The sequence below is a fragment of the Theropithecus gelada genome, chromosome 14 (genome assembly GCF_003255815.1).
Source record: "Theropithecus gelada isolate Dixy chromosome 14, Tgel_1.0, whole genome shotgun sequence".
Taxonomy (NCBI): domain Eukaryota; kingdom Metazoa; phylum Chordata; class Mammalia; order Primates; family Cercopithecidae; genus Theropithecus; species Theropithecus gelada.
This window is the reverse complement of record NC_037682.1, coordinates 694805-705513: the sequence shown is the minus strand read 5'-3', so window position 1 is coordinate 705513 and position 10709 is coordinate 694805. Positions and strand designations below refer to the sequence as shown.

The 10709-nt window shown below is 57.7% G+C and overlaps 1 protein-coding gene across 2 annotated transcripts; it reads right to left on the bottom strand.

Annotated features, from left to right (window-relative positions):
* Positions 1–871: 871 nt before the first annotated feature.
* PTDSS2 (phosphatidylserine synthase 2) lies at positions 872–10290 on the bottom strand. Of its 2 annotated transcripts, none has more exons than XM_025356049.1 (10): positions 10227–10290; positions 5162–5296; positions 4759–4809; positions 3920–4033; positions 3664–3782; positions 2750–2864; positions 2531–2676; positions 2152–2337; positions 1538–1802; positions 872–1149 (listed from the first exon to the last, which is right to left on the bottom strand). In XM_025356049.1, exons 4-9 carry the CDS (start codon positions 4025–4027, stop codon positions 1640–1642), a joined length of 837 nt encoding a protein of 278 aa, XP_025211834.1. In that variant the 5' UTR covers positions 4028–4033; positions 4759–4809; positions 5162–5296; positions 10227–10290; the 3' UTR covers positions 872–1149; positions 1538–1639. The 2 variants fall into 2 exon arrangements, with proteins under 2 accessions (XP_025211834.1, XP_025211835.1); XM_025356050.1 differs by having other exon boundaries at positions 1580–1802.
* Between the last annotated feature and the right edge of the window lie 419 nt (positions 10291–10709).

The following is a 10709-nucleotide window of genomic DNA, read 5'->3' as shown; positions in this document are numbered from 1 at the left end:
AGGCTGCTCTCATGTATGCTCCACATTACAGCCCTTGACATACAGGGATTGAAAATTTCCCCAAAAGTAGTCAAAAAAAGTAAAGCTGTTTAAAGCCTGGGGCCCTGAGGCAGAGCAGGCAGTGTGGGTGCATCTGGCTCCTGGAGTCCCCTCAGGCTGTGTCCAACCAGCCACCGACACCCCTTACCTCCCCCCTGCTAGGAACCGGGCTCAGGGAACCCCTTTTCTCTCCATTTGTGTTTGAAAATTTTCATGGTAAAGTTTTAAAAATAGTGGCCTGGCTGGGCACGGTGGCTCATGCCTGTAATCCCAGCACTGTGGGAGGCCGAGGCAAGTGGATCACCTGATGTTGGGAGTTCAAGACCAGCCTAGCCAATGTGGTAAAACCCCATCTCTACTAAAAATACTAAAATTAGTCGGGAGTGGCGGCAGGCACCTGTAATTCCAGCTACTTGGGGGACTGAGGCAGAATTGCTTGAACCTGGGAGGCAGAGGTTGCAGTGAACCAAGATGGTGCTACCGCACTCCAGCCTGGGTGACAGAGTAAGACTCCATCTCAAAAAAAAAGTGGCCCGAGAAGGCAGCTGCCCCTCTCCAGGAATCCTGTGTCCACTGCCCAGTGGTCGCCGGCCCTGGGACAAACGCAGTAGAGGGTGGGTGCTGGACCCTCCTGGAGCCTGGGGGAGGGGCTGCGTCCGGCACCTGCTCTCTCTGGGAAGCAGGGCGGGGCGGGTGCCAAGTCTTTGCTCAGGCGCAGAGGCTGAGGCTGACCCCGGTGCCTCCCGTCCTCTGTGTGGTTTTCCCCAAGTGGGCACTGGGTGTGAGGGCAGGCTGGGGGGCTGCACTGGACCCCAAAGCAGGACACGGGGAGCTGGGGGGAGGGCTGGAAGCCTCAGACGTTCGTTGTCACTTTATTGGTTCTCTTTGCTCGTGAAGATGACCCTCAACTTGGAGCCACAGAGGCGTCATGGCCCCAGCATCCGGGTTCCAGGCCCCCTGGAGGGGCCAGCTCAGTGATCTCTGACCCCATCCGCGTGTCCTTCAGGGTGGTCTGTGTGAAAGGAAGACTCTGAGGAAATGGCTCAGCGTCGCCGCCTGGATCCACTGCCTCTCAGCTATGGAGTGTTTGTGGACGAACGCCCACGCGAGCTGCGGAGGTGGATGTGGAGCCAGGGTGGACTCCTCCAGGCCTCAGCGCACCCGGGGCCCACGGAGTGCAGAAAGGGTACTGTGATGTCCCTGCCGGGGCCATGCCGTGGCTGAGTGACAGGGAGCTTGGTGGGCCAGAGGCCACGGGGCTGACCAGGCAGAAAGGGGAGGGAGGACCTGGTTCCTGAGGGACACGCTGCCCCAGAGCACACCCTTGCCACGCCAGCCAGCTCCCGGCACTGGAGAAGAGCACACGTGCACACCACAGGTGGCCATGCATGTGTACACACACATACACGTGTACACACGGAGATGAGGCTGTGCTGGGGCCTCCTCCACCCCTTGCCTTCAGCCTTGCCAGATGCATGGGAGAAAAGGAAAAGAAAACCTTGAGGGCAAGGCTGGGCACGTGGCTCCTGGTGGGACTCACACAGGAGGAGGCCATGGAGGCCTGGGCTCTGGGAGGCTCACGAGGCAGCCACGGCCCAGGTCAGTTTGGAGTTGGTGGCCCCTCACCCTCGGCCACCCCAGGCTCCAGCAGGTCTTCGTCCAGCCCCAGCGGGTGCTGGTCCCCGTTGCCGACGGCGCTGCCCTGGTCATCCTTGCTCTGCTGCTTCTGCCGTCGGGTCTCCTTGTACCTCAAAGTGATGTCCCTGGGGGCAGGGGGCAGTGTCATCACCTGCTTCCACACCAGCCCCCACTGCAGGCCCCACGGACAGCTGGCACCTCGTCCCTGTGGAGGTCCAGGATGGGCTGGGTGGGGGCCGGGTACCCCGGCCCTGCGACAGCAGCCGTGGCTGACTGGAGCCCTGAGGAGCCTGGATCCATCAGTGCAGAGTGAAGGACCCGAGGGCTGGGTCAGGAAAGGCCCCTCCCACAGAAGCAGCCAGAGGGCTGGAGCAGGGACAGGAGGCACCACCACCACCAAACTCCCACAGCGCCTGCGCCAAGAGACCCGGACAGCGGCCCTCCTTCGGAACACACCCGCCCGCCCCCACTCACCGCAGGAAGAAGCGCCAGACGGTCCAGGTGAGCACCAGGACGGAGCCGAGGGTCCAGCACTGGGAGATGTAGAAGGGCAGGGACAGGGTGAGTGTGTGGGGGTCGTACTTCACCACGATGAGCAGCTCCGTGGCCGTGATGGCCGCCACCAGCCACGCCTGCGGGCCCAGCTTCTTGTGGGGCTTCCTGCAGGGGTAGCAGGGGGCTCAGCGTTCTGGGCCCCCCAGGGTCCTCCAGGAGGCCTTGCCCAGGCCCCAGCCTCCCAGGCTCTGCTCCCCCACCCCGGGGGTGTCTCCGCCCGGACCCCACCCACCACCTGTGTCTCCACCTGGCCCCCCGCCCCGGGGGTGTCTCCGCCTGGCCCCCCCGCAGCCCTCACGGGTCATCCATGAAGTCGTAGATCTCGCGCATGGCCACACCACCCACGTTCACGAAGAAGACGAGCCGCAGGAGGACCAGGTAGTGCTCCGGGGGCATCCACAGCACAAACTTCAGGTAGAACGTGTTCAGTTCTGCCAACAGGAACTAGGGGAGGAGAAGGTGAGCACCAGCTCTGGCCCACAGCCCGCCACGCCGTCGCCAGGCAGCCCGGCCTTACCACCAGGATGATGCCGCACACGGCCAGCCAGCGACGCAGGCTGGAGGCCGGCTTCCACTCGAAGCGAACCCAGCTGTAGGGCGTGAACTGGAAGGCGATCCTCTTCATCTTGCCCCTGGAAACCACAGAGCCGGCAGCCTGAGGACAGCAGCCCACCGAACCCCACCCTGCACCATCGGGCCACAGACTGTTCCTGGTCACCCGGCCCCGCCCTGCGCCAACGGGCTGGCTCTGCTCCTGGTCACCAGCCTCGCCCTGCGCCATTGGGCTGGCTCAGCTCTCGGTCACCCGGCCCCACCCTGCGGCATCGGGCCACGGACTCTGTTCCTGGTTACCCAGCTGCTGCCTGGCCACTCTCCGAGGTCTGGCCACGCAGCCACAAGCCCTGCCTCCCCACAGCCCTCTGCTGTTCAGTCTCTTCCAGTCTGAGCAGTGGCTGCAGCGCCTCAGAGGGCGCTCCACGGCGCCATGAGCTGGCCACGTGTGCAGAGGTGTCCAGGCAGAGCCGGGGCACCCACAGGCAGGAGGGGAGACCCCCGCCCCCCAGGCCTTTCCTTAGACTTTTGTATCTTTTTAAAATTCCAAAGTCATAATGACAAAGTACCAGCAACTATTTCATAACCAAAGCAACCAGGGGAGGGAGAAGCACAGAAGGATCCCAGAGCCCCTGAGCCAGGCCGGCCGGAGACTGAGGAGCGAGGTGAGTGGGTCAGACGCCGTGGCCACCATGAGGGGCGGCCAGGCTCAAGTGACAACGGGTCGGACGGGAGGTTCCGGGAGGCAAAGCCCCGTAGTCACCCCGCTGAGCCGCACGCTGGACAGGCCTGGTGCTCGGGGTCCGCTGGGGCACAGACGCTGAGGCTGCCTCTGGGTAACCCGCACCCAGCCCTGCCCTTGCAGCCCCCACGACGTACTTGTAGGTCGGAATGTTCCAGAGGCCCTGCCACTTGTACGTCTTCAGGGACAGCCACTCGAGGGTCTTCATGCCGCAGTAGATGCCCAGCCCGTTGCAGACAAGCACATCCATGATCCACTGCGGGGAGGGGCCAGCACTCGTCGCAGGGGTTGGGGGGTAACGGGGCCCCTGAGGAAGACCCCAGCAGGGCACAGGGGAACCGAGAATGCCCCTCAGCCTGCACCCACTGCCCTGGGGGCTCTGCCGGCACCTACGTGGTCCCACCAGCACTCGCTGAAGTTGGGCAGCTGGTGCTCCAGGCTGTACTCCAGGAACTCGAACATCACGCTGATGATCATGCACATCCACCAGTCTCGGATCATCAGGGTCTGCGGGTGCCAGGGTCAACCAGAGTGTGGGATGTGCTGCCACGCTCGGCCTTGCCCACGGGTGCACACGGCCCCCACCCCGGCTGGCAGCATTCTTGGAGTTGAGAGCACTGGCAGGACCCCCAGCGAGGTCTCAGGGTGAGTGTGGGTGGGCAGGACTCCCAGCGAGGTCTCAGGGTGAGTGTGGGGTGGGCGGCCCCCCAGCGAGGTCTCAGGGTGAGTGTGGGGTGGGCGGCCCCCCAGCGAGGTCTCAGGGTGAGTGTGGGGGGGGGTGGCTGCCCCTCCAGCAGCCTCGATGCTATGACTGTCAGCAAACAAGGCAGCATCCCCATGCCCGGGGCCTGACACCAGACTGCCGGGGTACTGGTCCCTCCGCCAAGCCAGCCGAGGCTGCGTGCAGGGGCTGCCGGGTGTGCTGCAGGGTCCAGCGGGTACTGCTCTTGGCCCCCCAGGTAGCACAGGGCCCCTCAGAAGTGGGACGGGGCAGTGCCTGAGCCCAGGTGGGGCCGGGACTTCCTGCCCTGCTGCCTCTCTCCGCCGCCCCCACCCTGAGGACGGAGTGAGGACCCGGCCAGGGTCAGGGCTCGGCTCCAGGGCTCCAGGGAGGGTGCAGCGCGACACCCTCCCACCACACTCAGAGCACCCTGAGCTCAGCCCCATGGGCCCAGAGGACAGGGCAGGCCTGAGAACTGGGGCAGGGTGGCCGCGAAGAGGAGGTGCCGTACCTTCAGGTACCAGCCAAGGAAGTGCGCGGGAACGAAGCCATCCAGCTTGTCCTGTGGGCGACAGGGTGTGAGCCTTGACCCTGGGGCACAGCCACCCCCATCCCCCACACTGGCAGGTCAAACCCACAACCGAGCAGCACCTGCCAGACGCCGGGAAGAAGGCCAGGGACTCACAGGTGCTGCTGTGGCCTGTGGAGACCACATCCCTGACAGCCTAGAGAGCGGGGCCCGGCCATCGTGAGCACCACCCAAACGGACAGGGCCTCAGCACATCTCTGGGCCAGGAGGAGACCCCACATGTGGGCCAAGGGGCACGGGGGGCAAGGCAGGAGCATGGATGGTGCCTGGTCCGGCACAGGCCACACCTGGGGAGGGATCCACCTCAGGGCTCCCGGCGTCTTACCCAGACGTTGTGGAAGGGGTCAGTCTCGTTGTCTGGGTCATAGATGAGGCAGTTTCCCCCATAGTGTCTCTCTGGCAGTGGGACTCCCAGCTTGGGGTCAACATACTTCAGAAACTGCCGGCCGTCCTGGACAGTCTGCAAGGCCAGTGCCCCGTCAGTGGGGCTAGAGTTAGTGGTGGCAACTTGAAACGGGAGATCATGGTTGTTTATTTTTTATTTATTTTTTGAGACAGAGCCTCACTCTGTCGCCCAGGCTGGAGTGCAGTGGCGCGATCTGAGCTCGCTGCAACCTCCACCTCCCGGGTTCACGCCATTCTCCTGCCTCAGCCTCCAGAGTAGCTGGGACTACAGGCGCCGCCACCACGCCCGGCTAATTTTTTTTTTTTTTGTATTTTTAGTAGAGACGGGATTTCACCGTGTTGGCCAGGATGGTCTCCATCTCCTGACCTCGTGATCCGCCCGCCTCGGCCTCCCAAAGAGCTGGGATTACAGGCGTGAGCCACTGCGCCCGGCCGGGAGATCATGGTTGTAAATTGCATCTCAGTCACCCTGGAGGAGGGCAGCGCCCTGTCTCAGCAGCCCTCCCACCCCAGGGAAATCCTGGTGGGATAGCGCGTATAGAAGGAACCCCCGGCATGACAACCCAAGTCTCCACACCTGTGCTCCCTGGGGCCAGGTGGGCACAGGTGCGCTTCAGGACATGGGGGACTAGGACCACTGGACAGACAGCAGTGGGACGGGGCCCCGAGTTCCTGCTGCGCAGCCCCACTCCCGACCCCTCCCCACACATGTGCTCAGGCCAACACCCTCACAGAAGCCACCCTTGCGGGACATCACTCTTTCCTCACCCATACACTGGCGTCAGCCAGATGCACCTCTTGGCCTTGGGGCAAGGCAGGCTCTTGGGCCTGACCTCAAGGGAGGTTTACATCATTTACAGACGTCTGAGCACACAGTGAGCTGTGGCACCCAGGACCACGCAGCCCACCCAGCACCCAGGTCTCAGTCCCTAATATTCAGGAAGGACCCAGGGCTCTTAGAGAAGGGGTTGATTCCAGGACTGGGGTAGGGAGTGGACAGGAGGAGCCTGGAGCATCCCGCAGTGCTAGGAAGTCAGGATGTGCTCAGAAAAACAAAACAAAAAGCCAAAAACTCAGTGATGGCGTGTGAAAGCAATACAGGAACCAAGTGGAAACTCCCAAAGGCAAAAGAATTTGGGCACCATGATAAATACAGCAGCGCTGAAATAAATATCCACGTGTAAGACACGTATCTGTAATTCCGCACTGATATAAACAAACACGTGATGGAATACCTAACGGAAGAGAAGCAGGATCTCTCCCGTGCACAAGAGTTCCAGGTAGCGCACAGACGCACACTCCAAGGAGGGCAACGAAACTCCCCTCCGTCTGTGCAGGCTGCACCAGTGACCCCCTGTGGAGAATGCACTACGGCTTGACCGTGGAAAGCCTGACAGACACACCTCACCCGGCGGTCAAGGTCCACAGCACCACGGGTGCATCATGGTGATGGTGCCAGTGTGTGCCGTCACCCCAGACGAATCATGAGAAAACATCAGACACATCCTCACAAACCCTGGTGCCAAAGCCAGAACAAGACATTCCAGGAAAATTAAAGGACAGTATCTCTTACAAATATGAATGCAAAAATCTCAGATAAAATGCTAGGAAAGCAAGTCCGGCAATATGTAAAAAGGCACACCCTGCGACCAAGCAGGATTTATCCCAGGAATGCAAGGTTGGTTCAGGATAAGAAAATAAATGTAATTCATCATATTAACAAAGGGGGAAAAACACCCATATGATCATCTCACTTGATGCAGAAAAAACATGTAACAAAACTCTTACAACCTTTCATGATAAAAACACTCAACCAGCTAGGAATATACTAGAATGTTCTCTACTTGGTAAGGGAGATCTATGAAAAACTCTGAACTTTCTCCACTCGGTAGGGGAGATCCATGAAAAACTCACAGAACGTTCTCCACTCAGTAAGGGAGATCCAGGAAAAACTCACAGAACGTTCTCCACTCGGTAGGGGAGATCCAGGAAAAACTCACAGAATGTTCTCGGCTCGGTAGGGGAGATCTATGAAAAACTCACAGAACGTTCTCCACTCGGTAAGGGAGATCCATGAAAAACTCAGAGAATGTTCTCCGCTCAGTAAGGGAGATCCATGAAAAACTCAGAGAATGTTCTCCGCTCAGTAAGGGAGATCCAGGAAAAACTCACAGAACGTTCTCCACTCGGTAGGGGAGATCCAGGAAAAACTCACAGCTAACACACTCAGTGGGGAAAGACTGGATGCTTTTCCCCTAAGATCAGGAATCAGGTAAGAATGTCCATCTGGCCAGGCACAGTGGCTCACATTTATACTCCCAGCACTTTGGGAGGCCAAGGGGGATGGATAGCTTGAGCCTAGGAGTTTGACATCAGCCTGGCCAACATGGCGAAACCTCACCTCCACAGAAAATTTAAAAATTAGGTGCGGTGGCTCACTTGAGGCCAGGAATTCTGAGACCAGCCTGGCCAACATGGTGAAACCCTGTCTCTACTAAAAATACAAAAGTTGGGTGTGGTGGCACGTGCCTGTAATCCCAGCTACTTCGGAGACTGAGGCACGAGAATAGCTTGAACCTGGGAGGTGGAGGTTGCAGTGAGCCAAGATCATGCCACTGTACTCCAGACTGGGTGATAAAGCAAGACTATGTCTCAAAAAAACAAAGCCAGGCGTGGTGGCACATGGCTGTAGTCCCAGCTACTCAGGAGGCTGAGGCAGGAAAATCACCTGAGCCTGGGAAGTTAGAGGCTGTGGAGGCCTATGATCACACAACTGTACTCTAGCCTGGACAACAGAGCAAGACCCTGTCTCCAAAAAAAAAGAAAAAAAAAAAGCCCATCTTTGCCTGTTCTAGGAAACATTGAGCTGCAGGTTCTGGCCAGCGCAGCTACACAAGAAAATAAAAGACATCTAGACCGGAAAGGAAGAAGTAAAACTCTATTTGTAGAAGACATAATCTTGACTATAGCATATTCTTAAGAATCTACCCCAACACCCCACAACTCTTAGAGCTAATAAGTTCAGCAAGGTTGCAGGATGCAAGACCAGTCACAAAAATAAGCTACATTTCCATACACTAGTAATGAGCAATGCAAAAGTAAAACTAAAACAGTTCCACTTACAAGGGCATAAAATGAATAAGATAACTGGATGTAAATGTAATAAAGGAAGTGCAAAACTTAAACCCTGAAAACTCTAACACATTGTTGGAAGAAATTACAGACCGAAACAAACAGAAAGCCATCCCATTTTCAAGGACTGAGTTAATATTGTTAGGAGGACACTACTCCCCAAACAGATTTGCAGATTCGATGCAATCCCTATAAAAAATTCCACCTGTTCTTTTCACAGAACTGGAAAGGGTGATCCTCACATTTGTTTGGAAATGGAAGAGACCCAGATGATTCAAAACCATCTCGAAAAAGAACAACCTGGGTGAACTCACACTGTCCAATTTCAAATGTCACTTGAGGGGTATTCCACTACATTCCTGACCAATCCACAAAACTGTCCAGGTCACCAAACACAAGGAGCCTGAGAAACTGTCACTGCCAAGAAAGAGGAGCCCAGGGTGGCGGGGCGGTTCACATCTGGAATCCCAGCACTTCAGGAGGCTGAGGCGGGCAGATCATTTGAGGTCAGGAGTTCAAGACCAGCCTGGCCAACACGATGAAACTAAAAATTACAATAAATTAGTGGGGGGTGGTGGCGGGTGCCTGTAATTCCAGCTACTTGGGAGGCTGAGGCAGGAGGATCACTTGAACCCGGGAGGTGGAGGCTACAGTGAGCCGAGATCACACCACTGCACTCCAGCCTGGGTGACAGAGTGAGACTCCGTCTCAAAAACAGATAAATACTAAAAGAAAGAGGAGCATGGGAAGACACATGCAACCTGGATGAACCTCAGAGGCACCGTGCAGGGCGGGAAGAGGCCGCCCACTGCATGATTCCGTGTACAGGACACTCTCGGAGACAGAAGCGTCCCTCACCAGCAGTCAGGGGTCAGGGGCGGGTACGACTACCAAGGGGTAACACAAATGAATTTTGGGGCCAGTGGAATTGTTGTACGTCCTAATTGTGTTTCTATAAGTCCACACAAATGCTAAAATTCATAGAATGTACACTACCCCAGAAAAGCCAATTCTGCCATGATGATAAAAAATCTGGTCACGCACTGACAGAGTTTTAAGACTGGGAATAGCAAAGTCCTTTGTAACCTGAAGACAGCCCCAAAATGTGTGTTTAAACTGAGTTAAACGGAACAGAGAGTATTAATAAAGTAAGCATTTGTGGCAGCAACACAGCCTGACCCAGGAATTACAAAGGAGCTGCATCTCCCACCCGCACCCGCCCGTCTTGCGGAAGGTGGTCAGGATGGGGAAGCAGCACACACAGCCACACTGGTCAACCACAAAACACAGACACAAAGACCCTGTCCCTCTGGGCGCTGGGGGCCCCTCTGAGGCCCAGATGTGCCCTGGCCACACACATGCTGGCCTGCCATCGCAGGTCCCTTGCTGCTCCCTTCATGCCCAGTCCCTACCCGCACTCAGACAGCTGTGGGCAAAGCCACCCTGGCAGCTGCACCACTGGCCCTGCCCTCGTCTGTGTCCACACTTAGGTGTGGCCCTGCTACACGGCCACAGTCAGCCCCCCACCAGCAGATACTCCTGGAGGCCCCCCGCGGCTCGGCCTACGTTCTGAGGTCCAGTCCTGCTTCCTCCCATCACTCGAGGGCCGCACAGATGCTCCTGGAGGCCCCTGCGGCTCGGCCTACGTTCTGAGGTCTGGCCCTGCTTCCTCCCGTCACTCGAGAGCCGCACAGATGCTCCTGGAGGCCCCTGCGGCTCGGCCTACGTTCTGAGGTCCAGTCCTGCTTCCTCCCATCACTCAAGGGCCGGGTGGGCAAGGCCTCCTTTGTCACCCTGCCTGGGGCCAGACCGTCACCTAAGTTCCCAGGTATCCAACCCAGAAAACGGCTTACCTGGAAGAGAATAAAGATGAGAAACAGCTCGTAGACCACACTCACGCAGAGCCAAAACCTCCAGTAAGCTACAAAGACAGATGACAGAGGTGAGTGCGCCCGGCCCAGGCCTCCGGGCCCCGCTCAGCCCCAGGCTGGCTCCTGGCTCCTTCACACCTGGTGTCTCTTCTGGGCCCCTCACAGGTCCCTGGAGAGCCTTTATAAAGCTGTAACTGAGAATTAGGCACAATTTCCCTCTAAAAAGTGAATTTTTTTCTTCATTTTTTCCATTCCAGCCCTTAAATCTTCGGCCTGTGAACTGCTGCACAGAATCAGTCAGCAAACATCCCTGTTCACCAGTGATGCTTCTAACCTTGCGCCATTAAGTCTGGAGTAGGTTTCTGGTGGATATTTCTTTTTGAGATGGAGTCTCTGTCGCCCAGGCTGGAGCGCAACCTTGGTGCAACCTCTGCCTCCTGGCTCGAGCGACCTCCTACCTGAGCC